The sequence below is a fragment of the Rhinolophus ferrumequinum genome, chromosome 24 (assembly GCF_004115265.2).
Source record: "Rhinolophus ferrumequinum isolate MPI-CBG mRhiFer1 chromosome 24, mRhiFer1_v1.p, whole genome shotgun sequence".
Classification (NCBI taxonomy): Eukaryota; Metazoa; Chordata; class Mammalia; order Chiroptera; family Rhinolophidae; genus Rhinolophus; species Rhinolophus ferrumequinum.
In genome coordinates this window covers 15,530,306-15,557,997 of record NC_046307.1, presented here as the reverse complement: position 1 = coordinate 15,557,997, position 27,692 = coordinate 15,530,306, and the positions used below count along the sequence as shown (strand labels likewise).

General features: G+C 40.2%; 4 protein-coding genes across 4 annotated transcripts; all 4 read right to left on the bottom strand.

Annotated features, from left to right (window-relative positions):
• Positions 1-299: 299 nt before the first annotated feature.
• Positions 300-7,516, bottom strand: LOC117017119 (protocadherin beta-17). Its single transcript, XM_033097062.1, has one exon. The coding sequence runs from the start codon at positions 5,473-5,475 to the stop codon at positions 3,085-3,087; it is 2,391 nt and encodes a 796-aa protein (XP_032952953.1). The 5' UTR covers positions 5,476-7,516; the 3' UTR covers positions 300-3,084.
• A 119-nt stretch (positions 7,517-7,635) lies between these two features.
• Positions 7,636-10,552, bottom strand: LOC117017120 (protocadherin beta-6-like). The gene is given in 2 exon segments (XM_033097063.1): positions 7,636-8,095; positions 8,098-10,552. Coding segments are annotated over 2 exon segments (2,382 nt in total). The 5' UTR covers positions 10,244-10,552; the 3' UTR covers positions 7,636-7,859.
• A 6,334-nt stretch (positions 10,553-16,886) lies between these two features.
• Positions 16,887-19,849, bottom strand: PCDHB5 (protocadherin beta 5). Its single transcript, XM_033097061.1, has one exon. It carries the CDS (start codon positions 19,546-19,548, stop codon positions 17,161-17,163), a length of 2,388 nt encoding a protein of 795 aa, XP_032952952.1. The 5' UTR covers positions 19,549-19,849; the 3' UTR covers positions 16,887-17,160.
• Positions 19,850-22,783: 2,934 nt separating this feature from the next.
• On the bottom strand, positions 22,784-26,384 carry PCDHB4 (protocadherin beta 4). Its single transcript, XM_033097060.1, is given in 2 exon segments — positions 22,784-23,867; positions 23,869-26,384. Coding segments are annotated over 2 exon segments (2,397 nt in total). The 5' UTR covers positions 26,205-26,384; the 3' UTR covers positions 22,784-23,806.
• Positions 26,385-27,692: the final 1,308 nt, after the last annotated feature.

Here is a 27,692-nt window from a genome sequence, read left to right as displayed (position 1 = left end):
ACAGACCCACACAAACTTCAAATATTGGAAGTATTAGACATTTAAAAACCAAATATACTTACTATATAAATAAATAAATGGCATACTTAAAAATATCTGCATGAAACAGATATGCTGAGTTCCAGGAAAAAGTGATACAAAATTATCAAAATCAAGACATCACTTGATAAAGATAATGAATTTCAAGGACAGAAAACAAGCCACCTACAGGTAAAGAAAACAGGCTTCAGACTTATCCTCATCAACAGTCAATACCAGAACACAATGGAAATATCTACGAGGTTTGAAGGAAAGAAATTATGGCTCAATAATTTTATACCTAGTCAAGATGTTGCTCAACTACAAAGACAATAATGCGGTAAACAGGAAAGAATTCATAAAGCATTGCATTAGCACTCATGAATGCATATTGAAAAAAACTGCTTAAGGATGAAATTTAGCCAACTAATAGATGAATATAGAGAAAATATGATGAAAAAACTAATGTAATATTGATGTCAACAAATATCTGAGGAAAAGAAAGTTGACTGAAGAATTTTATATTCAGCTATATTGTACTTCTCAAGTGTGTGAGAATTCGAGAAATACAACACCTATAAACTCCTTAAAGGACTATGTCTGATGAAGTACAGCAAGCCAAGAGATGAAAATATATAAATGATTCAGGTATGGGGAAGCTAAGATAAATGATTGACAGTAAAGACTGCATTTCATTCCAGTTTGAGTACACCAGTTTATCTCAATTCCTTCCTGAAACCTCATCTAAACAATGTAGAGTAGAGATTTAAAATAAATGGACCTTTAAAGAAAAAAAAGAGTGGGAGAAGACTAAATAGCAGGGGAGACAAGTCAAGGAATGCCTTCAAAACATTAGCAGCAAATAATTCCTAACTTAAAATTTCACACTCAACAAAATCATCAAATCAACATTTGATTTTATGACATCTGAATTTTTCATATGTCAAATTCTCAATAAATTTATTACCAAATATTCTTCAGGAACTCAAGGAAGTAAACCAAAAAAAGAAAGCCATAAAGTCCAGGAAATGAAATCAAACTAAGGAGAGAAATAAAAAAAATTCCCAGGATGATGGATAAAGTAAGTTCCAAACTGTCAGTTATGCAATAGGTCTACAGAACAAATAGTACACATTTGAGCAGGAGTCTGAATAGCTCCAGAATGGCTCCAAGAAAAAAATAATGGAACTGAGAATTTTTTATGAGTTTAATAATGCAATGAGGAGCTTTAGACTTTAAAAAATATGGGGATTAGTTAAAAATATGTACATAGAAAAGTAAAGTGGAAAAATGATACAATCATTAACTTAAGGTACAGAAACAAAATTGCAGTACACCATGAGATTCAGGTATAAGTGATACTTAATGGTCATAAATATATAAACACTATTTAAACAGAATTTTGATATTGCTGTGAGAGTGGATGGGGTAGAGGAAACGTGCAAGGCTGTGTGTGTGTGAATGTGTGCGTGTGTACTCATGCCCCTTAAGAAAAGATGTAAATGGTAATACCTAAAACTGAAATTTGAGAAAAAGCATTTTATAAGCATACTATTTACAAATATGGAAATAAACATTATAGGAAAAACAGTTAAAGGCTTCAAAAGTTGTTACCTCTGGACAGTTAGGCTTGAATAAAATTGGAAATTTTGTAGCATTGTATGACAAATCAAAATTTTAAAACAAAATGTCTAAATTATGGGAATTACCTTTTCAAAATATATTGTAAATGTTATAAACATCGATAAGGTAAATATATATAACGAAAAGTATAAAGTAAGGTGTGTAGAGTAAGGTAGACATGTAAAAACGTTTATTTGCTCATTTTAAAGCAGGCAGTTAAGTGATGCGAATATCATAATCTTGTTTTTAACCTTATGGGGATTATTTATTTAAACTTAAGCAAGTTCTATAGTTTCATATTATTTTTGTTTTATTATATTCAAGCAAAATCTGGCTGTTTTAATTGTATAGGTAGCCATTTATTATAAGTCCGTTTTATAAAATTGTTTCCATCTATTAACTTATTCTTATATGCATTTGTAGATATATTTTAGAATGATGTTGACTTTAACATTAATTCAAATGGTAATTATTTCTGAGTGCTGGAATAATGATGTTAATTTGCTTTCTTTTTTCTCATTGAATATGTTTGAATCATGTGACTATATATTAAATGAATGAGAATCATCATTTACATACCTGAAACCATTTATTATGAAAAAGTAATCGTAAGTGTACCAACATTCTTTCTACTTCACATGGATTGAATCCTTTAAAAATATAGCAGATGGTCCAATTAAATGCTATCAATTTAGAAAAAAAAGAAAATATCCAAACAAAATATTAGTTAATTTGAGGAAAGACAACAGTGTTTTCAAAACAACACTACAGGAATACAACAATTTATGAAGTCACAAAAATTTTTTGCATAAATGAAAATTACTTTAAAAACTGAAAGCCATCATTTACAATAGTTAGATTCATGCGGATGATAATCATGAAACACGGTTCTCTTAATCATAACAAGATACCAATGAAGAAACTCAAATATCAGGAATCTGAAAACATTTCTCACTTCTACAATTCTTACTTCAAAAAACCTGAGAAACATCATGCTATTGTATGAACATGCTCTGCTATTGTAAGAAAAAACCCCGACAAAACAACAATTAAAAAAAAACAACACTAGGGATTCAGAATGTAAAATACTTCAACAAATTGCGGTAACTATAAATATGACAATTATTATGGATGTGTGGATATGTACGCTCTTTATGTGAATGAAAGGGTTGGGAACTAGTATATTAGTGAATATTATCATTTATCACGTCTTGTCAAGATGAGATTTCTACTTGACCCAAAATTATTTCTAGAGTTAGAATTTTCCGAGGTGTCCCTTCCAGCCCCTTCACCCATAGAGTTGGGGACAATATTCTTTACATTTCACCTTAAGGGGCAGTAGTAAAAAAAATCAAGAAAGGGACCATCAATAACATGTAACTAAGTTAAAAGAGATTTCCAAATTTACTAAGTAGGGTTTAGTATTATAGAATAATCCAATACTTAACTGAATGGGAAGCTATTCCGCAAGGTGGGGTTTTCTTCCATTTCTCTCCCAGTGACCTGGGGCGAGAAGTTGGGGAGAATAGGCTTCAGGAACTTGAACTCGCTGGTACCTGAGCCTCCCTTCAGACACACCTCATACTGGTAGCTCTGGGAAAGGGTCCCAGTACCGCTGACATCCACCAGGTGGCCCGGAAAGTGGCCCTCGGGCACCGAGCAGCCACCCAGCGAGGCGGCCCTGCCCCTCCTGCACAGCCGCGCCGCGACGAACGCCAGCACCGAGAACAGGAAGAGCGACGACACCGACGCCAACGCGATGACCAGGTAGACCGTGAGCGGGTCGGCCTGGGCCGGGTCGGCCGCCGCTTCCGGGAGCGGCAGGTAGGGCTGCGAGAAGCCGTCCACCAGCAGCACGTGCAGCGTGACGCTGGCCGACAGCGGCGGCTCGCCGTTGTCCTTGACCAGCACCACCAGCCTGTGCTTGGCCGCGTCGCGCTCGCTCAGCAGCCGCGCCGTGCGCACCTCGCCGTTGTGCGCCCACACGCCGAACAGCCCGGGCTCCGTGGCCTTGAGCAGCTGGTACGACAGCCAGGCGTTCTGGCCCGAGTCTCCGTCCACCGCCACCACCTTGCTCACCAGGTAGCCCGGCTCGGCCGCCCTGGGCACCAGCTCGGTGCAGGGCGCAGAGCCGTTCTGCAGCGGGTACAGCACGAAGGGCGAGTTGTCGTTGGCGTCCAGCACCAGCACGCGCACCAGCGCCTGGCTGCTCAGCGCAGGGGAGCCGCGGTCCCTGGCGCCCACGCGGAACTCCAAGGCCTGCAGGGCCTCGTAATCCAGCGCCCTCAGGGCGAACAGCTGCCCGTTGTCGGCGTTGATGGACACCAGGGAGGCCAGGGGCAGGTGCGGGTCCTGTGGCGGCAGCAGCGAGTAGGTGACCTGGGCGTTGGCGCCCGCGTCTCTGTCTGTGGCGCTGACGCTGCCTATGTGCAGGGCGGGGCTGTTGTTCTCGCGGACGAACAGGGTGTAGGAGGTTTGGGTGAAGGCCGGGGCGTTGTCGTTGACGTCGGAGACCAGCACCGTTATGTTGTGCTGGGTTTTCAGCCTGGGGGTCCCCAAGTCGGTGACGGTGATGGTGATGTTGTACTCAGCCTGGCTCTCTCTGTCCAGCGCTCCCTCTGTTACCAAGGTGTAGAAATTTTCTACGGTAAGTTTCAGAAGGAAGGGGAGATGGTCTTGGATAGCACACATCATTTTGCCATTGTCCCCAGAGTCTGGATCTGAAATTTCAAAAATAGCTACCACAGAGTCAGGGGTGTTTTCTAGGATATCACTGACGAGTAATGACATGGTCAGTTCCGGGGCGTTGTCATTTACATCCATCACTTCTATGGCTACAGTGCATTTTCCTGAAAGACCCCCACCGTCTGAGGCCTCAATTTCCATATGATACGATCGAATTTCCTCAAAATCCAACATTCTTTTTAATCGAATTTCTCCCGTGACTGCGTTTATGTCAAACACCTGAATGATTTGATTTGAGGATTGGAAAAATGAGTAGGAGAGCTCTCCGTAGGTCCCAGCATCTAAATCTCTAGCGGAAACAGCGATGATAAGAGAGTCTATAGGGCTATTTTCTGAGACCTGCACCTTATAGAGCAGCTGAACAAATTCGGGGGCATTGTCATTTATGTCCAGGACTATGATGAGGACCTGGGCTGTCCCAGTCCTGGGCGGTGACCCGCCATCCAGCGCCGTGAGGGTTAACCTGAGCTCTGACTGCTCCTCACGGTCCAGCGCTTTGTCCAACACCAGCTCCGGGTATTTCCTGCCATCGCTGTGATTACGAGTGAAAAGGTGGAAATGGGAGTTGGTGCTAATTGTGTAGTTCTGCACTGTGTTGCTGCCCACGTCTAAATCCTGAGCTATTTTCAAAGGAAATGCAGTCCCCAGATGGCTGCTTTCCGAGATCTTTAGGAGGATTTCCTTTTCCAAGAATTCTGGGGCATGGTCATTTACATCTCGGAGTTGTAGTTCACCTTGAATAAACTGCACCGGGTTTTTCAGTAACACCTGGAAATGTAGTATACATGGATCCGTGTCACCGCACAACTCTTCCCGGTCCAATTTTTCCTTTAGGAGCAAATCCCCACTCTTCTGATTCAGCAGCAAATGCTGTTTGTTCCCTTTGGAAAGAATCCGGGCGCCCCGTGCGGCCAGTGCCCTTAAGTCAAGCCCGAGATCTTTTGCTAGGTTGGCCACAAAAGAGCCGCTGTCCCTCTCTTCTAGAACAGAATACTTAATGGTCTCACCGCCTGCCTCCCACAATAGCAATAGAATAATAATGGCGGTCACTTGCCTTTTCTGGGGCGCTTTGGGTAGCTGTGTCTCCATCCTTCCTCTGGGTCCAAAAGATCCAGTATTAAATCACAAAATAATTGCTTTGCAGCGAACTCTGTAATCTTGGTTTAATAATCTTGAGTTAGTTCTTAACACTCACTGGCATGGGGATAGCTGCCTCTCTGAAACCTTCTATCCCCAGTTGTGTAAAATATTTCCTTTGCGAGCTGCCAGAGACTGCTCAGCTTTATGGAGTCTTGGAGTCGCTGAGACTTTTTTCCACTCTTATCCTGCAGCGCCACCAAGCGTTCTGCTTTACAACTTCGGGTAGTTTTCACCTCATACTGTAACAGCGAAAACGCACGGAAGGCCTTTTCGGTCATAGTGTGTTATAAACTCCTTTCCCCTTCACTTTTTATGCAGTCTTGTCCAGGTAGCTAACAGTAGTTGTGAGAGCAAAGTAATACCTATTTATCTATATCTATATTCGTCTTCTTTATAAAAGTACAAGTTCAGTATACAAAACTCAGCTGGAGACAGCTCCATTTAGTCATTTAGTAAGTATTTCTCTGTGCAGAAAATTTTCTAGATTTTGGAGATAAAATGGTAAATTAAACACAAAAATTCTTGCTCTTGAGGAGCTTACATTCTATTACAAAAATACTAACTTGTTCTATTGCGTTAGAAGTTATCAATTTTAAAATACAGTTTCTACTCCCAAATAATTTGAAATGGGCCTGTAACTCCTGGAAAAAAAAAGTGATATCTTGTCAGTCTCTGGGCTACATATAGCCTTTGGGAATTTTTTTCTTTATAAATTCATATAGCCAAATAAAGTTGAGAGGAAATGGCCATTTGTTTTATTAGAAGTCAATATAAGCTCCGAATCCAGGCAATGTTTTTCTACAAACATGAAGAAGGCAATAAAGTCAATGAACACAAAGATGTATTTTCTAGGGAAGGGTTTTGACCTATCAGCATTGGACCAATCCAAGTGTGCATTTTCTGAGACTATGGAGACGGGGTTTGAAAAACAATATTGCACCAACAAAAGTCATGTGGTTGGAGTGAGAAAAGCAGAACAAGCTGTTTCCTTCAAAGAAGAATGATATTATTCCAAGGAGGAGAGGGTAAAAATCTGGGAATACAAAACAGTAAGTGCTCCCTATATTCATTGAACCAATTGGTAATCATCCATGACAAAAGAGCCATGACAGTTCACTTATTTGGACACAAAACATAGGCAAATATAATTCAGTTAAGCTCATTTCCATTTTAATTAAGGATAAAAATAAAATATTTCCTGAATTGTCACTTTAGTATAAATTGCTTGACTTTGATGGGAATTGAAGAGGTCTTTTTCATAAACTACTACAACAAATGTAACAAACACAAAACCAAATATGAGTTAAACTGTAAAAGTAAATGATTTTATGGTTAATAAAGATAAATGATACATACACAGCATTAGAAGAGAAAATCTAACATCATCTAATAACCTGGCACTAACAACTTACTTAGGTCTTGGCAGGTATCACACATATAAAAGCTTGAGAAACTAGGAGGAGGAGTTTGAAAAATATAATTTGGATTTTAAACAATACCTTTGAACTTTCAAATGGTTGGACAAAGATAAGGAGATAAAAATATACTCTCAAACATTTTATATTCTGTAGTAGAGTTTAGAGTGAGTGGAGAAGGGTGTTTTCTATCTAGAAGAAAAAGGAAAGAGTGATATTTCTTAACTTTACTTATTAGCAAAGGTACTATAGTGTAGAGAGAATATTAACATTTCTTATCCATTGAAAATTATTTTTAAGTTCATTATAGGAATGTTAATAACCTTCAGCAAATATTTATTAAACATTTGTAATTGGCCTGGTGTTTAAAAAAGACCATCATATTCTTACAAGAAGCTCATAAACTGCAATTTAATGTGTTGACTATTATACTGAAAAACACATAAACATAAATGGCTATCTTAGCATTTAGCCATCTTTAGTGTTTATCTTCAGTAGGAGTTATCCCAAAATCAGACTTACAAGGGCACATTAAATAATATCAAACATTGAAATATTTTCCTACATAGCAATAGTGATGAAAGTTGTCACTAATAGAAATACAATCTCACTTAAGCACGTTTGAATATAATTTTGTAAAAAGAAAAGATAATTGAATTTCAAATATTTTAAATTATGCAAATAAAATTTTACTTTTTATTCAGATTGCCAAATATAGTTGAATGAATAATTTAAAGACTACTAATCATAATATAGGAAAACACTATGTAAATGCATTGTCTGAATTTATGTTAATTTCATCCCAAGTAACAGTAGTAAAATAATCAAGAAAGGGACCATCAATAACATGTAACTTTAAGTTAAAAGAGATTTCCAAATTTACTAAGTAGGGTTTAGTATTATAGAATAATCCAATACTTAACTGAATGGGAAGCTATTCCGCAAGGTGGGGTTTTCTTCCATTTCTCTCCCAATGACCTGGGGCGGGAAGTTCGGGAGAATCGGCTTCAGGAACTTGAACTCGTTGGTCCCAGAGCCTCCCATCAGACAAACCTCATACTGGTAACTCTGGGACAGGGTCCCAGTACCGCTGACGTCCACCAGGTGGCCCGGAAAGTGGCCCTCGGGCACCGAGCAGCCACCCAGCGAGGCGCCCTGCCCCTCCTGCACAGCCGCGCCGCGACGAACGCCAGCACCGAGAACAGGAAGAGCGACGACACCGACGCCAACGCGATGACCAGGTAGACCGTGAGCGGGTCGGCCTGGGCCGGGTCGGCCGCCGCTTCCGGGAGCGGCAGGTAGGGCTGCGAGAAGCCGTCCACCAGCAGCACGTGCAGCGTGACGCTGGCCGACAGCGGCGGCTCGCCGTTGTCCTTGACCAGCACCACCAGCCTGTGCTTGGCCGCGTCGCGCTCGCTCAGCAGCCGCGCCGTGCGCACCTCGCCGTTGTGCGCCCACACGCCGAACAGCCCGGGCTCCGTGGCCTTGAGCAGCTGGTACGACAGCCAGGCGTTCTGGCCCGAGTCTCCGTCCACCGCCACCACCTTGCTCACCAGGTAGCCCGGCTCGGCCGCCCTGGGCACCAGCTCGGTGCAGGGCGCAGAGCCGTTCTGCAGCGGGTACAGCACGAAGGGCGAGTTGTCGTTGGCGTCCAGCACCAGCACGCGCACCAGCGCCTGGCTGCTCAGCGCAGGGGAGCCGCGGTCCGTGGCGCCCACGCGGAACTCCAAGGCCTGCAGGGCCTCGTAATCCAGCGCCCTCAGGGCGAACAGCTGCCCGTTGTCGGCGTTGATGGACACCAGGGAGGCCAGGGGCAGGTGCGGGTCCTGTGGCGGCAGCAGCGAGTAGGTGACCTGGGCGTTGGCGCCCGCGTCTCTGTCGGTGGCGCTGACGCTGCCTATGTGCAGGGCGGGGCTGTTGTTCTCGCGGACGAACAGAGTGTAGGAGGTTTGGGTGAAGGCCGGGGCGTTGTCGTTGACGTCGGAGACCAGCACGGTTATGTTGTGCTGGGTTTTCAGCCTGGGGGTCCCCAAGTCGGTGACGGTGATGGTGATGTTGTACTCGGCCCTGCTCTCTCTGTCCAGTGGTCCTTCTGTTACTAAGGTGTAGAAATTCTCTACTGACGGTCTTAGAAGAAATGGGAGATTGTCATCTATAGAACAAATAACCTGTTGGTTATTTCCAGAATCTGCGTCTGATACACTGAAAACTGCCACTATCATCTCTGGCAGGTTTTCAGGGATGGGGCTGATGAGTGATGACATTGTCAATTGAGGAGCGTTGTCATTCACGTCCAGGATCTTGATAACTATCGAGCATTTTCCTGATAGTCCCCCGCCATCTGTAGCCTCAACATCTACGTGATAAGACTGAAATTCCTCAAAATCCAATGTTTTTTTCAGTCGAATTTCTCCTGTGTTTGGGTTTATTTCAAAGGGTTGGTTAACGTCATCGACTTGAAATAGGGCATAAGATATCTCCCCAAAGGTTCCTGAATCTAAATCTCTCGCTGAGACTGTGATAACTAGAGAGCCGAGGGAGTCGTTTTCAGGGACTTGCGCCTCATAGAGCTCCTGAGCAAACTCGGGGGCATTGTCGTTGCTATCCAAGACCTGGATCTGAATCTCCGTGGTCCCTGACCGGGGCGGAGACCCGCCATCCAGTGCGGTGAGAGTTAGCCTGAGCTCTGGCTGCTCCTCGCGGTCCAGCGCTTTGTCCAGCACCAGCTCCGGAAACTTCCGGCCGTCGCTGCGACTGCGAGTGAGAACGTGGAAGTGAGAATTGGAGCTGATTACGTAGCTCTGAAGGCTGTTGCTACCCGCGTCTAAATCCTGTGCCATTTTCAAAGGAAATATCTTTCCTGGTGTAGTAATTTCTGATATTTTCAGTAGCATTTCTCTGGCTGGGAACTCCGGGGCGTGGTCATTTATATCTCTGACTCGCAAGGCAGCCTGGAAAAACTGCAAGGGATTTTCCAGTAACACTTGGAAAGCTAGCACACACGGCTCAGTGGAGCCGCACAGCTCCTCCCGGTCCAGTTTCTCATTTAGCAGCAAATCATAGGTCTGTGGGTCAAGCTGCAAATGCTGTCTGTTCCCTTTGAAAACAATCCGGGCTCCCCGCGCAGCCAGCTCTCCCATCCTGAGTCCCAGGTCCTTTGTCAAGTTGGCAACAAATGTGCCACTTCCTGTCTCCTCCAACACAGAATAGTGAATGGATTCTGAACCCGTCTCCCACAAAAGCATCAATACAATGAAGGTCTCCACTTGCCTTTTCTTGCGATGGGCTTTTGTTTGAGCCATCTCTGTTGTTATGTGTGATTCCAGAAGAAAAATCCTTTTGGACTCCCAATCACCACGTCCACCGTCGACCCTCCGGAATGTCTTTGCTTCGAATTCGTTTTGCTTTTTTTTTCACTTTAGCGATGACTGCCTTCCTGAACACCTTTATCTTGGCTTTAGCTTAAATGTGTTCTGTATTTTTCTTGGGTTTCTTGGTGAAATGGCGTCCGCGGAATCTGCAGAACTTGGATTTACTCTCTTAGCCTGCACTGCCACCACGCGTTCAAATTAATAACTTCATGAGGTACCTGCAGGTCAATATCATTTCCAAAATCTGACCTGTATGAAGACTTTTAGGTCGAGTCAGTGTTTCTCAAACTGGAGTGTGCGAACCACTTGCATAAAGGATTACCTGGGAGTCTTGGGGTTTTTCCCAAAGAAATTCCTGGGCTCCCCTCCAGATCTAGAATCAAATTCTCTGGTGGTGCTAATGGAAATCTCAACTTCAATCTTTCTCCTTAAGTGATTTTCATGCACACTGACGTTTAACTAAAAACCACTCCCTCGGATATTGTAAACATCCTATAATCAATTTTTATTGTTTAGCAGTGCAATTATCTCTGATGAGCAGTGTAATATGTGACTCCAAGAAGTACAACATTTAATCATCCTAACATATTAACAAACTATGTAAAATGTAAAAATTGGTTAGCAACAACGATGGGAAAATAAGCAATCATTTCTCTAAATCATATGACCATTAAAATATCATGAACAATAGACTTACTTTGTCTTGTGGTTACACCTGCACACTAAAGGGAACAGTTAGGTAGGAGGAAAATTGAGCTCAAGAAATACTTACGATAGAAATATCTTATCAAATTAACTTATGTAAAAGAGGAACTAAGAGCAATCAAGTATCTGTCCTAAGTGTTTTAGAATTCTACTTCATTTTCATATAGATAGTCACGTATTTTGTATGTATTGGTCATGCTTTTATTAGGATTGTTCATTTTACTATAAAAATCAAATTCCCCTCGTATACTAATTAATTAAAATCCAAACATATTATCCTGTCATAAGAACATAACGCAATGCAGAAAACAAACATTCATGACTCATCTCTACTATCCTTTCACAAGGATGGCACTAGGTCCTACAAGTGTAGGTAGTGAGAAAGGTGAATAACATTTGAGTGGATACCATGGAATTCAATGATGATTTATTATGGCTGTATCTATTCCTATCTCACCAGTTTCTGCTCAGATAAATAGGAAAATTTATCTCTAAATATCCTGAAAATACATGAAATGGGCCAGTACACATATAAGAACACAAAATACACCAAACATAAACCATTTCAGATTCATTTCATATTTATTGAGAGGTGAAATCAATTGAGTTCAAGCAAAATTCACTTCAGGTAAGAGCCAAAATGATGGAAGATTTAAAATGAGGATATTTTCCAAAATACTTCAACTGTAGGTAAAATAAATAAAGCTAAATAAAATCTAAACTCTAAACAGATGAAATAATTTTGTAGTTGAAAAGCAGAAGGATCTTCCCAGAAGGATAAAGATAATATCACCGTGACCAGCATCCATGGTTCACTTAATAAATTTTACTGAGAATAGACTTCCTATCAATAACAAACTGATAAAAGTAAAACCAACAACCCTAAACATCTTGGTTGGGTTTAGTTTCTTTGAAGAAAAGCTATTTCCAGCTCAATCCTAAATGCTTCCTTCTTTCAGTGGACATTCTGATTCCCGCTTAATGGCATCACTGGCATTCAGAGTCCTTTTTTCCTGAAGCACCATTAGGCATCCTAAAATACAGCTTACTGAATTATTTTTCATTTTAAAGCAAATTTTATCAGCAGTACAGTATGTGTCAAACTCAATTTAGATCATTGAAACATCTTTGAGAATGTTGGTTGTTATGACAGAGAGAAAGAAGACAATATCTTAATGTACTCAAAAAAGATTATCAGCTGGGTATGTGAAAAAACTTCCTTTTTATGGACAGTGGATTACATTAGATCCCTTCTGGAGAATGCTTCTCTGTTTTCTTCTTTTTGCTTTGATTTGATTTGCAGAGTAGAGTTGAATTGACTTTGCTTTTATAAATATGTCTCACAAGGAATATTCATTTAAAAATTTAGTTATGAAAACAAAACAGTTCAACATATACAAAGTAAGTATCATAAACTTCCATTACAAATCATCTGGCTTCGCAATATTCTGTCTTGTTTCATCTATACATTTCCCTCCACTCTCTGTCTTCCACTCAATGTTTACTTTGGTATAGTTCTTTTCTTTAGGTAATGTTCTTTAGGTAATGTTCACAAATTGAAATGCAGCAATCTTAACTGTATAGCATTTTAACAAATGGATCCATCCATGTAACCCATACCTCTTTTAAGATACAGAACATATCCAGCATTCACTGAGAATCATCTTAATCATATTTTCCAGCTTAATTTTAATAATTAGGTGGCAAAAGTTTGGTTTCCTCTGGACACAACACGGAAAGGCAAGTGACATAAAAAAGCACCATGTCTCATGCTCTTTATACTCATATATGCTAGTGTGAGGTGACTGATAGTTTTAAGATTAATTCAGCTGGCTTATTAACAATGAGTTGAAATAGTACTTTAACTGATGAAACATTGTAGAGTGTATTATAATTTTATTTAGTTAGCTTATAATTATTACCTAGTTGATCAAGCTCATTTCTATTTTTATGCTATACGTGTTTGTTTTCCTTTCATTCCATTATATAATAACATTTCAAAATTCTTCAGGCTTATTTAAAGTGAAAGATAATGACCAACTTTCAAGGATGAATTGAACTTCTTAAAATCTTCTTCAATTCAGTCATATGCAAGAAAAATAATAATTCAGGGAAAAGATAAAGATGTGTAAGTAATCACTTTTAAAAAAAAACCCTCTCAATTGATGGGAGATAAGCTTTAGAAAAGTTTGAAAATATAAAGAATTTGATGCTAAACACAGTTGAAATCTCAAATGGTTGGGGAAGAAGACTTTTTGTCCGTCTTCCTAGATGTTTGTCAATTTTATTGATTCTTTCAAAGAACCACCTTTTTGTCTCATTGATTTTCTCTATTATTTTTGTTTTGAATTTCTTTCTTTTATTATTTTTATTATTTCCTTTTCCCTGTTTCTCCTGCTTGCTGTCGGTTTATTTCCTTCTTCTTTTTCTATATTCTTGAGATGGGAGCTTAGATGATTGATTTGAGACTTTTCCTCTCTTCTACTGTACACATTTAATGCTATAAATTTCCCTCTCTGCACGGCTTTAGCTGTATTTTGTAAATTTTGATATATTGTCTTTTCATTTCCAACTCAGTTTGATGTTGATTTTTTAAATTTCACTTGAGACTTTGTTTTGATCCATGTAGTAGTTAAAAGTCTTTTATTCATTCTTTTAGGGTAGGTCCACAGGCAAAAAATTCTCTACCTGAAGGATATTTTTCTGGATATAGGATTCTGGGTTAATATTTATTTTCTTTCATCACTTGAAAGATATTGTGTCACTCTGACCTCCAGGGCTTCTGATAAGAAATCTACTGTCATTCAAATTGTTATTGTTCTATGGGTAACATGTCATTTCTATCTTACTGCTTTCAAGATTTTTCCTTCCCTTTAGTTTTCAGAAATTTGACTATGATGCCTTTTGGTGTAAATCTTTTTTGGTTTGTCTTGTTTTGAACTTATTTGGCTTCTTGATTCTCTGGGTCTGCATGTTTTGCCAAATTTGGAAAGTTTTCTCCTCTCTTCCTGAGAGTCCAATGACACAAAGATTCAAGTGTTAGATCTTTATTATTGTCCTACAGGTCCCTGAGGCTCTGTTAATTTTTTAGTCTATTTCCTCTCTATTGTTCAGATTTGGTAATTTCTATTGTTCTATCTTCAAATTCACTGAATCTTTATCCCCTCTATTTTGCTGTTGACTTCATAACTGAGTTTTTCATTTCAAAATTGTATTTTTAATTTCTAAAATTTCCATTGGTATTTCTTTATATCTTTTATTTCTTTCTTGCAACTTTACATTTCTTTGCTCAGACTCCCTATTTTTGAATTTGTTTCAAGCATGTTTGTAATTGCTTGTTGAAGTGGTTTTTGAAGACCATTTAAAAATCTTTGTCAGATAATTCTAACATCTGTCATGTTGGTGTTGGCATCTATTAACTGTCTATTTCTTTCACTTTGATATCTTTCTGGTTTTTTGGTATGACCCAGATAGTACCTCCCTAGATGTGCATGTACCCAAAAGGAACTCTGGCCCAAGTGCATGAGGAGATATATTCAAGAATGCTTATAGCAGCATTCTTCATAATAACAAAACTCTTGGAACAAACCAAAAGTCAATCAACAGCAAAATGAATTTAAAAGGTAAAGGTGTATACAATAGAATACTATAGAGCAGTGTAATGAATGAACTACATTAACATGGATGAATTCAATACTTAATGATTGAAAAAAGTAAGCTCACAGATGATCCATTATGAATTCATTTATATAAATTTCAAAGACAAAGCTAAACAATATATTGTTTAGAGACATATGCATATCTGCTGCAATTATAAAGAATAGATAATTAATAAAAATGTTGGGATAGGTGTTGATTTTCATGAGGATGGAAGATATAATGATGGAAGTACACAGGGATTTCCAAGTCTTGGCATTGTTTTAATTCTTAAGCTGGGTGATAGCTACATTGGTGAACATTTTATTATTTTTACTTTAAATTGCACATATACATTGAATATACTTTTAAAAATGTTTAATAGATCTCAAAATAGAAAAATTAAAAACAAAAAAGCAATGTCTCTGTGGTTAGGCTGCCTGGATTCAAATCCTGACTCCACCACTTAAGAGTGAGGTGGCCTTGGGCAAGTTACTTTAACTCTGTATGTTCCAGTTGTTCACCTCTAAAATGGGGGGGACAATTGTACCATTATTTTGAAAATTATATGAGATATGTGTAAAGAATTTAGAAAACAGCCAAGTGCATAGAGAGTGTGTAATAAATTATATAACATACTAATACATTATGTAACATATACTAATATTTAATAATACCAATTATTTCCTCTCATGATATCCCTTCAAAAAACTTAAGACTCATTTCTAAAGAAATAAAAGATTTTTTCCAGAGATCACTAAGACATTTAGTGCAGATCTTGGAAACCCAGCATAAAGCCTTTTGTATCCATACATTTTAAGGGCCACATACTGAAAAGAGTTCCCTGCCCATTCATCACATGGCTCCGTAAAGTCAAGTCTGATATTTTTTAAACCTGGCCCTGAACTGATTCACAGAGAACAGCTTGTCAGAATTTCCACTCAGACATAAACTTGGGGGCAGACTGCCATATCATACAAAAGACTTATAAAATAGCAACCTTGATTATACAAAAGTTCATTTGAAAGAGTTTTGAAAGTATAAGGGAGAAACACGTAACAGAAAAAAAAGAATTCTATTATTTTCTTTCATATGGAAAATCAGAAGAAACTGTTGTTAGTGGAACAATAAATGGAGGTTTTGGTTTGTGCAGAACAGTACCAGAAAATAGTTAGCTAGCTATATATGAAGAGTGGATAAGTTTAATTGTGTTAGGTGCTGAACAATAATAGCAGGAAACTAATTGCTTAAAGTTTGTGAAAAAGTTATAAACATGTTCTTTACTGATAATGAAGTAAATATAGAAAAGCTAGAAAGTAAAAAGTTTAAAAGTGCTATCCAATAGGATAAAACGAAAAACAGACAATACCAGGTGTTGGCAAGATTGTGGAGGAACTGGTACATCCAGACACTGCTGAGAGCAGGGTAAATTGATACAACCACATTGGAAAACTATTAGGAAATATTTACAGAAAGTGAACATGTACTTACTAAATGAGCAGCAATTCCACCCCTAGGTATTAATATTTACTCAACAAAACACAAATACATGTTGGCCAAAAGACACGTTCAGAGAAGAATTATTCAAACAGCCAAACCTTGCACCATCCCAACTATCCATCTACAGTAGGATGGATAATGAACTGTGAAATATTCATACAGTGGAATACTATACAGCAACAGGAATGAATAACTAAAATTAAAAACAATATCATAGATAAATGTCATAAACATGTTGAGTGAAAGAAATAAAACACAAAACAGTTCACACCATACTATTCCATTTATATAAATTCAAAACAAGCAAAACTATAGTATTGGAAGTCAGGATATTTGTTATACTTGGAGTAGTAGGGATAATTTGTACGGCACCTTGTGTGCTAGTAATGTTTCCTTTCTTCACCAAGATGCCAATACCAAATATTTTCACTTTCTGAAAAAACACTAAGCTGACACTAAGAATTTGTTCTTTTTTTCTGTATATATGTTATAATTTGATAAAATGTTTGTTTTAAAAAAATGTTTGCCAGTGGGGATGAGAGCTAGGAGAGAAGCATAGATAGAAGATTTTTGCTTTTATGTTTCTTTTAACTATTACATTTGTTATCATATGCATGTATTCATTTGAAAACAAAATTTTAAAAATATGTAAAAACATCTTTTCTTATTTTTGGTATTTAGCATCAAATATACTCACAGTGTGATGAAAAATGGATCAAATAGAGAGAAAAGCAATTAATATTTGATTTTATTTAGACAGTTCATCGCAACAAATGCCAACAGAGGAGCAAACATTTCAGGAAAATCAACAGCATGCATGGATATGTAAATGGTTTAGAACTGAGTTTTCCAAAATTGGACACATAAAGTGCAATGAACAAATACATTACAAAAGAGAAATCAAGGTTATACTTGAAGATGAGATTTTGTCCATGATGCTCTCAAACTCTATCTGGGGAAATTAGAGATAAGTGACAAAAGACACTGCATCATGATCGGATAGATCCCTAATTGAATCCCAAACTATTGCGGAAAACGGTCTTTTCTTCTAGTTCTTCACCTGCTCCTTGGGGTGCGAGATTGGGAATAATCGGCTTCAAGAATTTGAACTCATTACTCCCAGAACCTCCCGTCAGACACACCTCATACTGGTAGCTCTGGGAAAGGGTCCCAGTACCGCTGACGTCCACCAGGTGGCCCGGAAAGTGGCCCTCGGGCACCGAGCAGCCACCCAACGAGGCGGCCCTGCCCCTCCTGCACAGCCGCGCCGCGACGAACGCCAGCACCGAGAACAGGAAGAGCGACGACACCGACGCCAACGCGATGACCAGGTAGACCGTGAGCGGGTCGGCCTGGGCCGGGTCGGCCGCCGCTTCCGGGAGCGGCAGGTAGGGCTGCGAGAAGCCGTCCACCAGCAGCACGTGCAGCGTGACGCTGGCCGACAGCGGCGGCTCGCCATTGTCCTTGACCAGCACCACCAGCCTGTGCTTGGCCGCGTCGCGCTCGCTCAGCAGCCGCGCCGTGCGCACCTCGCCGTTGTGCGCCCACACGCCGAACAGCCCGGGCTCCGTGGCCTTGAGCAGCTGGTACGACAGCCAGGCGTTCTGGCCCGAGTCTCCGTCCACCGCCACCACCTTGCTCACCAGGTAGCCCGGCTCGGCCGCCCTGGGCACCAGCTCGGTGCAGGGCGCAGAGCCGTTCTGCAGCGGGTACAGCACGAAGGGCGAGTTGTCGTTGGCGTCCAGCACCAGCACGCGCACCAGCGCCTGGCTGCTCAGCGCAGGGGAGCCGCGGTCCGTGGCGCCCACGCGGAACTCCAAGGCCTGCAGGGCCTCGTAATCCAGCGCCCTCAGGGCGAACAGCTGCCCGTTGTCGGCGTTGATGGACACCAGGGAGGCCAGGGGCAGGTGCGGGTCCTGTGGCGGCAGCAGCGAGTAGGTGACCTGGGCGTTGGCGCCCGCGTCTCTGTCGGTGGCGCTGACGCTGCCTATGTGCAGCGCGGGGCTGTTGTTCTCGCGGACGAACAGGGTGTAGGAGGTTTGGGTGAAGGCCGGGGCGTTGTCGTTGACGTCGGAGACCAGTACGGTTATGTTGTGCAGGGTTTTCAGTCTAGGTGTCCCCATATCTGTGACGGTGATGGTGATGTTGTACTCAGCCCTACTTTCTCTGTCCAGTGGGCCCTCTGTCACTAGGGTGTAAAAGTTCCTGAATGTGGGTTTCAAGAGAAAAGGGAGATCGTTCTGGATGGAGCAAACCATTCTGCCGTTGTCCCCAGAGTCTGGATCAGAAACACTGAAAACAGCAACTACAGTCTCTGGTGAGTTTTCTGGGGTAGAGCTGGTGAGCCTCGACATGGTGAGTTCAGGGGCATTGTCATTCACATCCAGCACCTGTATAGCTACAGTGCATTTTCCTGAAAGTCCCCCGCCATCTGTGGCCGCAATCTCCACGTTATAATATTGAGTTGTCTCAAAATCCAATGCCTGTTTCAGACGAATTTCTCCTGTTATCTCGTCCATTACAAATGGTTGATTAACTTCATTGCCTTGGAAAAGAGCGTAAGCTACATTCCCATTCGTTCCTGAATCTAAATCTCGAGCGGAGACAGCGACAACTAAGGAGTTTAGCGGGCTGTTCTCCGGCACCTGTACTTCGTAGAGCAACTGTGAAAACTCAGGGGCGTTATCATTGATGTCCACGACTTCAATGCGGACAGTAGTCGTCCCAGACCTGGGCGGAGCCCCGCCATCCAGCGCGGTGAGGGTTAACCTGAGCTCGGGCTGCTCCTCCCTATCCAGCGCTTTGTCCAGCACCAACTCCGGGAATTTTCTGCCACCTCCGCGATTATGAGTGACAACATGAAAATGGGAGTTGGGGCTGATTGTGTAGTTCTGAACAGTGTTGCTACCTATATCAAAGTCCTGCGCTATTTTCAAAGGAAACACAGTCCCTGGCTGGACGTTTTCTGGGATTTTTAGAAGCATTTCCCTGTCTAGGAACTCTGGGGAATGGTCATTTATATCTGTGAGCTGCAGATCAGCTTGAAAAAACTGCACCGGGTTTTCCAGTGATAGTTGGAATTGCAGTATACAGGGATCTGTCGCCCCGCACAGCACCTCCCGGTCTAGTTTTTCATATAGAAGCAAATTCCCAGTCCTCATATCCAGCTGTAAGAGCTGTTTGTTTCCTTTGTAGTGGATTCGCGCGCCCCGAGTGGCCAGTTCCCCCACCCTGAGTCCCAGGTCTTTTGCCAGGTTTGCCACAAAGGAGCCACTTTCTGTTTCTTCTGGCATAGAATACCTAATTGATTCAGAACCAGCCTCCCACAAAAGCAACAATAGAGCAAGAAAGATAACTTGCCTTTTCTGTAGCGTTTTTGCTAGCGCTGTCTCCATTGTTAAGACCCGGTTCAAGAAGATGCAGTTTCTTCAACTCGGTATACAGTCAAGCCAGATGGCTTCGTTAAATAACCTCGAATTAGATCTTTCTGACTGACTTGCACTAGAACGATGCCCTCTCTGAAGATCTCCACCCCTTGATCTTACCTAAAATGCTTCCTTCTTTTAGAAAGCTGTCGGAGTTCTGATTCCCAGCTTAATGGCGTCCCGGGTAGCCACAGCGACCTTCATTCAAACTCCTAGCCTGCAGCGCCACCAAGCGTCCTTATTTACTATTGCATACAGTATTTGCCATTTCATTCCAAATTATAACTCTGGTGTGTATCAAAACTTTTAAGTCACAGAAGTACTGCCGATCTTATCTCCCTCCAGTTCTTAGTTATTGGAAGCTCTAAAGAGACATTTGCTGAGTTAGCTGTAAGTAAAAGAATACTTTTCAGGACAAACTAAAATGATATATTACTATTCCTCATAAAAATACATTTTGAGTATGTGAAAAAACTTTTTCTTGTGGGTTTTTTGTTTGGTTATATTCAAGAAATAAGTGATAATGGATGTTTACGAAAGTTTAAATTTTTACAAAAATGATTTTTATCTTTAAATATAACACATCAGAACAGGGCACAGATCTTACGTGTACAACTCAAAGAATTTTCACAAAGTGAATGCACTCCTATAAGCAGAATCTAAATTAAAATTAAAATGTTACTGAAACCCTATAAGCCTCCTTCTGTCATTGTCTGGTTACTACCCTCCCCCTTAAAGATAAACACTCTCCTAACTTCTACTGTCACAAAATTTTTTGTTATTTTGAACTTTTATACAAATGGAGTTGTAGAGTATTACTCTTTTGTGTTTGACTTCTTTCACTCAACATTACATTTGTAAAATTCATCTGTTGCATATTCTTAAAGTTTATTTTATTCTTATTATTTATACTATCCTAGTGTATAACTATATCACGATTTGTTTATCCATTCTTCACTTGATGGGCATTGGGTTTTTCCAGTTTAGGGATATTTTGAGTAGTGCTGCTATGAACATTCTAGTACATGTCATTTGATGTCTATGTGAGCATTTATATTTGATATATTTTTAGAAGTAGATTGTGGTGCATTAAGATGTGCACATATATTTAGCTTTAGCAGATATTGCAAAACAGTTTTCAAATGTGGTTTTACCCAAACCAGCAAACAATGAGAGTTCCAGTTGCTCCATATCCTTGTCAACATTTGATATTGTCTTTTAATTTTAACCATTCTAGTATGTAGTGATATCATACTGTAATTTTAATTAATATTTCCCTGATTAATTAAAATGAGCACATTTTCCACATGTTTACTGTCTATTAGGGTACATTCTTGTGAAGTGCTTGAAAGTCTTTTGTCCATTTCTCTATTTAAGGTATTTGCCTTTTTTCTTATCCATCTTTAGAAGTTCCTAATATATTCTGGATATAAGTATCTTTTCAGAATTATGTATTGCAAATGTCTTCTCCCACTCTATGGCTTGAAATTTAACTCTTGTGGTATCTTTGATGAACAAAACTTCTCAAACTTTAATGTAGCCCAACTTGTCAATATTTCTCAATGATTATGGTTAGCACTTTTTGTGTTCTCTTTAAATTTTTGCATAATCCAAAGTCGTGAAAATATTCTTGTATGGTGTTTTTGAAAAATTACTTACTTTAATTTTCACATTTAGAGGTATAATCCTTTTGAATTTTTTCATATGAATGAGGTTAGGATCAAAATCTTTTTTTTTATATAAATATCCAAATGACTTTGCACTATTTATTGAAAAGGTGGTCTCTTCCCCATTGTTTGTGATGTATCATTTTGTAATACATCAGGTAACCATAGGTCTGTTTAAGACTCTTTTTTCCACTTTTCTCTTTGTTTATCCTGTAGTACTACATAGTCTTACTTACTGTATCTTTATAATAGGTTTAGTATCTGATGGGTAAGTCCTCCAGCTTTATTCATTTTCTTCAAGATTGCTTTAGTTATTATTGTTCCTTTGTATTTCCATGTAAATTTTAGATTCAGCTTTTTCACAAAGAAATCTGCTGAAAATTTGTTTAAGATTTTATTACATCTATAGATTGATTGCAGAAAATCGACATAAGAAGACTCCAAACATTGAGTCTTCTAACTACTGAACATTATATGTCCCTCTATTTAAGATATTTGGCCTTCATTCTCTATTTTTATTTTGCAACAATAGAATTGGCTTATTTTTCATAAAACATGCATTTTGTGGAAGTTATTCAAGTCATGTTTACTACTAAATTCTAATCATTGAATTTCAAAATGTTTATCTATTCTATACTAATTTGGTGGTGATACCCAGATAGTAAGGAAAGATCCATGCTTTATAAATACGCACAGTGATTCATAAAGTAATACTCAGAGTATTTCATAAATGTACTACATAAATCCATAAAGCTGGGTTCTGGATGTTTATTTGGCCAGTGTCACTTGGTGGATTGTACAACTGGAATTTCCTTATATAAACAGAAAAAGTGAATTTGGATTTTCATAATGTTGAAATATATTGGTGAAAATGTCAATCAGATTTCTTGTTATCATATATAAAAGCTATTTTGTTTAAATAGTAATAGCTAATAATAAATGGAGAAGTCATTAAAGTTGACTACCATATTTATATCTTATATACTTGTTTGTGTTTAATTTTGCTCTCATTTTTATCTCTTATTTCAATGTTTAGATTGGATGAAGGCTAAGAGGCTGTTTCAAGAATAACTTAAACAGTAAGTCACTTTCCTTTTTCATTTCATTGTGTCCTTAGGGAAAAAAAGTAATTCAGGGAAAAGTGCAAGTAATTAAATTCTAGTAGCATGACACAAGATTTCAAAATAAATATTTAGATTATAAAGCAAGCTCTTTAATTGCTCACATTGTACCAAAAGTTCAAATAAGTGGTCTTATAGTCTAGTCATATAAATTTAGTTGGAAATCACATGATCAGCTTACTTGGCTTATTGAACACAACATAAAACAATTATAATTCAGATAAGTTCATTTCTTATGTTATTTAATTTCTATTTCTATTCTTATTGTCCCAAAGGACAAAATAATGCTTATTTCTTACAAAGGAAAGTTCAGTATAATTGATAAAGTAAATTTACACAAAATATCTGAAAGCTACATTGAAGAACAAAACAGAAGATAAGTTGAACATCAAAAATAAATCATTATTTTGTTGCTAAATACTGTCCATGTCTGCAATGTAACTTAAAGTGAAAATCTGATATCACATGATAATCAGTCTTGAACAGAATAACTGAAACTCAGAAGAAATTATCTGACTCTTGAACAATAGGGAAAAGCTGCAGGAAAACCAAGGAATACATACATTAAACTATGCTTGAACTTTTTTTTACAGGGCAAAAGGAAGGACAAGGAAGTGTATGATGCTCTCTACATCTTGAATGCTCTGAAAGGATTTAGGATTTATTTAAGGTTCTGAGATTACTGTTTAAAGGATTTTACCAAGTAGTGACTTAGCTGTATTTAGTGACAGTGATGCCAAATTATATAAGATTTTCTCTTTAATTATTACTTACAAATGAGAATAATTATTTTACTTTTAACATTAATGAGTATTAATGGAGCACTTACAATGTGCTAGGTACGTAGCAATCAAATAAATAAGAAAACCTGTAGCATATATGGTGATCACAATAGGAAGTCACAGTTTTAGTGCATTAGTATTTTAATGAGGTGCATGTTTATGTACAATTTAGAAGAAAGAGTATGCTAAGTTATATGCTCATGGCTATTCATGGGTCATAGCCTGGTAGAATAGTCAAAAAGAAAGGCCTAGGTAGCTATAAAGAATTTCAAGCACTCTGGTCTTACAAAGATAAAGCTATATATGATAAAGACAAGAACCACAAATATATAAAAATGCAAAATTACATAAAAGCTTTAAAATGTTTCATTAAAAAGACATTAAGAAATTGATTTAAGTAAAATTTCTTACACTAATTGAGTAATTTATAGTTATGGGAAGATTAATCACTAATAGAGGGTCAAATATGGAGAAAATACATACTCAATATCCAGTGTAATTTAAAAGGCCAAGTCCAATCAATATTAATAGAAGGAAGAAATTTAGCATGATCAGGGATATGCATTGGTTTAGAATAGAGATACATATTTGGATAAAACTATTTCTTAAAAGGCATTGTAACAGGAGTTAGTTTTGCCAAAATCAATAAGACAGTCACTTAAACAAGCACAATACTTAATACAAAGTTATTCCTGCATTTGGGATTTTCTTTAATTTCTCTCTATGTCCTGAACCAAGAGGTTGGGGAATATTGGCTTCAGGAATTTGAACTCACCAGTCCCAGGGTCTCCGGTCAGACACACCTCATATTGGTAGCTCTGGGAAAGGGTCCCAGTACCGCTGACATCCACCAGGTGGCCCGGAAAGTGGCCCTCGGGCACCGAGCAGCCACCCAACGAGGCGGCCCTGCCCCTCCTGCACAGCCGCGCCGCGACGAACGCCAGCACCGAGAACAGGAAGAGCGACGACACCGACGCCAACGCGATGACCAGGTAGACCGTGAGCGGGTCGGCCTGGGCCGGGTCGGCCGCCGCTTCCGGGAGCGGCAGGTAGGGCTGCGAGAAGCCGTCCACCAGCAGCACGTGCAGCGTGACGCTGGCCGACAGCGGCGGCTCGCCGTTGTCCTTGACCAGCACCACCAGCCTGTGCTTGGCCGCGTCGCGCTCGCTCAGCAGCCGCGCCGTGCGCACCTCGCCGTTGTGCGCCCACACGCCGAACAGCCCGGGCTCCGTGGCCTTGAGCAGCTGGTACGACAGCCAGGCGTTCTGGCCCGAGTCTCCGTCCACCGCCACCACCTTGCTCACCAGGTAGCCCGGCTCGGCCGCCCTGGGCACCAGCTCGGTGCAGGGCGCAGAGCCGTTCTGCAGCGGGTACAGCACGAAGGGCGAGTTGTCGTTGGCGTCCAGCACCAGCACGCGCACCAGCGCCTGGCTGCTCAGCGCAGGGGAGCCGCGGTCCGTGGCGCCCACGCGGAACTCCAAGGCCTGCAGGGCCTCGTAATCCAGCGCCCTCAGGGCGAACAGCTGCCCGTTGTCGGCGTTGATGGACACCAGGGAGGCCAGGGGCAGGTGCGGGTCCTGTGGCGGCAGCAGCGAGTAGGTGACCTGGGCGTTGGCGCCCGCGTCTCTGTCTGTGGCGCTGACGCTGCCTATGTGCAGCGCGGGGCTGTTGTTCTCGCGGACGAACAGGGTGTAGGAGGTTTGGGTGAAGGCCGGGGCGTTGTCGTTGACGTCGGAGACCAGCACGGTTATGTTGTGCTGGGTTTTCAGCCTGGGGGTCCCCAAGTCGGTGACGGTGATGGTGATGTTGTACTCGGCCCTGCTCTCTCTGTCCAGTGGTCCTTCTGTTACAAGGGTGTAGAAATTCTTGAAAGTCGGTTTTAGAATAAATGGCAGATTATCTGGAATAGAGCACATTGTCTTTCCATTGTCTCCAGAGTCTCTATCTCGAATACGGAAAACAGAGACAACTGTCTCAGGAGCGTTTTCTGGGATGGAGCTGGTGAGTGAAGATATGGTCAGTTCGGGAGCATTGTCGTTCACATCCACCACCTCTATGAATACAGTGCCTTTTCCAGAAAGGCCTCCTCCATCTGTAGCCTCAATTTCCACGTGGTAAGATTTAATTTGTTCAAAATCCAATTCCTTTGTCAGTCGGATTTCTCCTGTGACTTCATTTATTGAGAAAGTTTGTTTAATTTCATCTGATGCTTGGAACAAGCTATAGGAAACACTCCCAAAGTTTCCAGCATCTGCATCCCTAGCGAAGACACTCAGTATTGGGGAGTCTAGGGGGCTGTTTTCCAGGATCTGCACCTCATATGGGGTGTGCACAAACTCAGGAACATTGTCATTGACGTCCATGATCAGGATTCGCACGGTGATGGTGCCAGACCTGGGCGGAGCCCCACCATCCAGCGCCACGAGGGTTAAGCTGAACTCAGGCTGTTCCTCTCTATCCAGCGCTTTGTCCTGCACCAAATCTGGGTACTTCTTACCCTGACTATGATTTCGAGTAAGAACGTGAAAATGAGAACTGGGGCTGATAGTGTATTGTTGAAGACCATTGCTGCCCACATCCAAATCCTGAGCTGATTTCAAAGGAAAAATAGTCCCTGGCTGACTATTTTCCGGGATTTTCAAGAGCATTTCCCTTGTCAGGAATACTGGGGAGTGGTCATTTATGTCCTGGATTGATAATTCTCCTTCAAAAAACTGCACCGGCGTTTCCAGGAATACTTGGAAATGCAGTACACATGGTTCCGTGGAGCCACATAGCTCTTCCCGGTCTAGTTTCTCTCTCAAAACCAAATCTCCAGTCTGGCGATCCAGCTGCAAGCGCTGCTTGTCATCGTCAGACACCACCCGGGCCGACCGGGCGGCCAATTCCCCAATTCCCAGACCCAGGTCCTTGGTCAGATGGGCTACAAAGGAGCCGCTCTCTGTTTCTTCCAGCACAGAATAACAAATAGGCTCGGGATTAGCCTGAGACAAGAACACCATCATAATAAAGGCCATCACTTGCCTGTTTGGTTGAATTTTCTCTAGCGTCTCCATGTTGGAGCCCGGGTGCTTACATCCAATCCCTTCAGCAACCACAAAAAGACTTGAGATATTCAATTCTGATTTCTTGATTGGTTGACACCTCACAAAGTTACTTTGAATCTTAAAATCGTTTAGTATATTGCTGCCAAAACTCGTCGGCAACCCAGGACTGCTGGAAAAGCTTCTTCCGTGTGTCTTTGATTCAGCTTTGCAACAAAGGAATATGAGTATTTTGGGGCTTATTCACAATCTTAGCCTGCAGCGCCACCCTGCGTCTTTATTGAGAAATTGATATTCTCAAGTCAAAGCATATTTTGGAAGTGTCCAAAAGTAATCCATTTTTAAAGTATGTAGAACGTTTACAAACTTTGTTATTCCATTAATTTGCGTAATTTGTAAGATTATTCCATTACATTGCCTGAGCTAGAATAATTGTGAGCAGAAAGCAAGAAAGTATCTCCGTCTCCCTACACCCTAATCAGTGCAACTTCAAGGAACTCCATTTCCCCTTTGCATAATCTAACCAGGGGAGATAAACTCTTATAAAATTACAATTAATAATAGCTATACCTTTGTATTTACAAGTATGTGAGGAATTTATAATTATGCAAAATTTGTTAAAGTGTTCTGTACCACGTGCTATCTGACTATTTTTCAAAAGAAAGGTTCTTCTATCTTCCTACACGAGCGTGCAAACAGCAATGCAGTTGAAAGAAGAGGTATCTTGCTTTGTTATAAGTCCTTTTACAGTCCTTCCTCCACATTAAATTTAGGAGGAAGTCAAATAGTATTAGAATCAGATTTTTATAACTGAAAAGGAAGTGAAAGGAAGTTTTACAGATAAGGAAAAAAGCTCCGAGAGTGATAGGACATGATTATTCTACTTATTATTATCAGGATAATATCAAGATTAAAATCAAGTGAGCAAAAATCATAGAATTTTGTAAAGATAAAGGCTTTAAACGTAAGCTTCTTTAGCTAGATAGATACCTATATTTTGTAATGACTTTGCATCTTAATGTATTCATTCCTTGTATCCTAGATATCACATTCCTTCACAAGAAGCCCTGATTTTAACTGGTGAGCAAAGAGTGCCTCAGGCCTTGTCTATGGTGAAGAGAAGAGACTTGTTTATAAAATGGATTCCAGCACAGTGTACATCTATTGTAATTATCCTGATATAGGAAGTTAACTGAGACACAACTGACCAGTTTATTGGTTACAATTAGCATATTGAATGGAGTACCACTTATTTTCGCACATATGTGATTTCCCTTCCTTAAATATTTTGTAATTCAATTTAATTACCTAATTCACTTAATAAATTATAATTTATAATTAATGCTCAATGAATTATTTTAAAAGCATGTCAATAATCTTAGATTCTAATAGAAAGTATTAGAAAAATTACTTTTGAAAGAAACCTGGATTATAGTATTCAATAACTATGAGTTGATACATTAATTAATTAATCTACTTTAATTATTATGTTTCTAGCTA

What these genes read in the sequence shown, in the direction of transcription:
- PCDHB5 (XM_033097061.1), bottom strand. Translation starts at nt 19,548, where the DNA reads ATGGAGACAGCGCTAGCAAAAACGCTACAGAAAAGGCAAGTTATCTTT.
- LOC117017119 (XM_033097062.1), bottom strand. Translation starts at nt 5,475, where the DNA reads ATGGAGACACAGCTACCCAAAGCGCCCCAGAAAAGGCAAGTGACCGCC.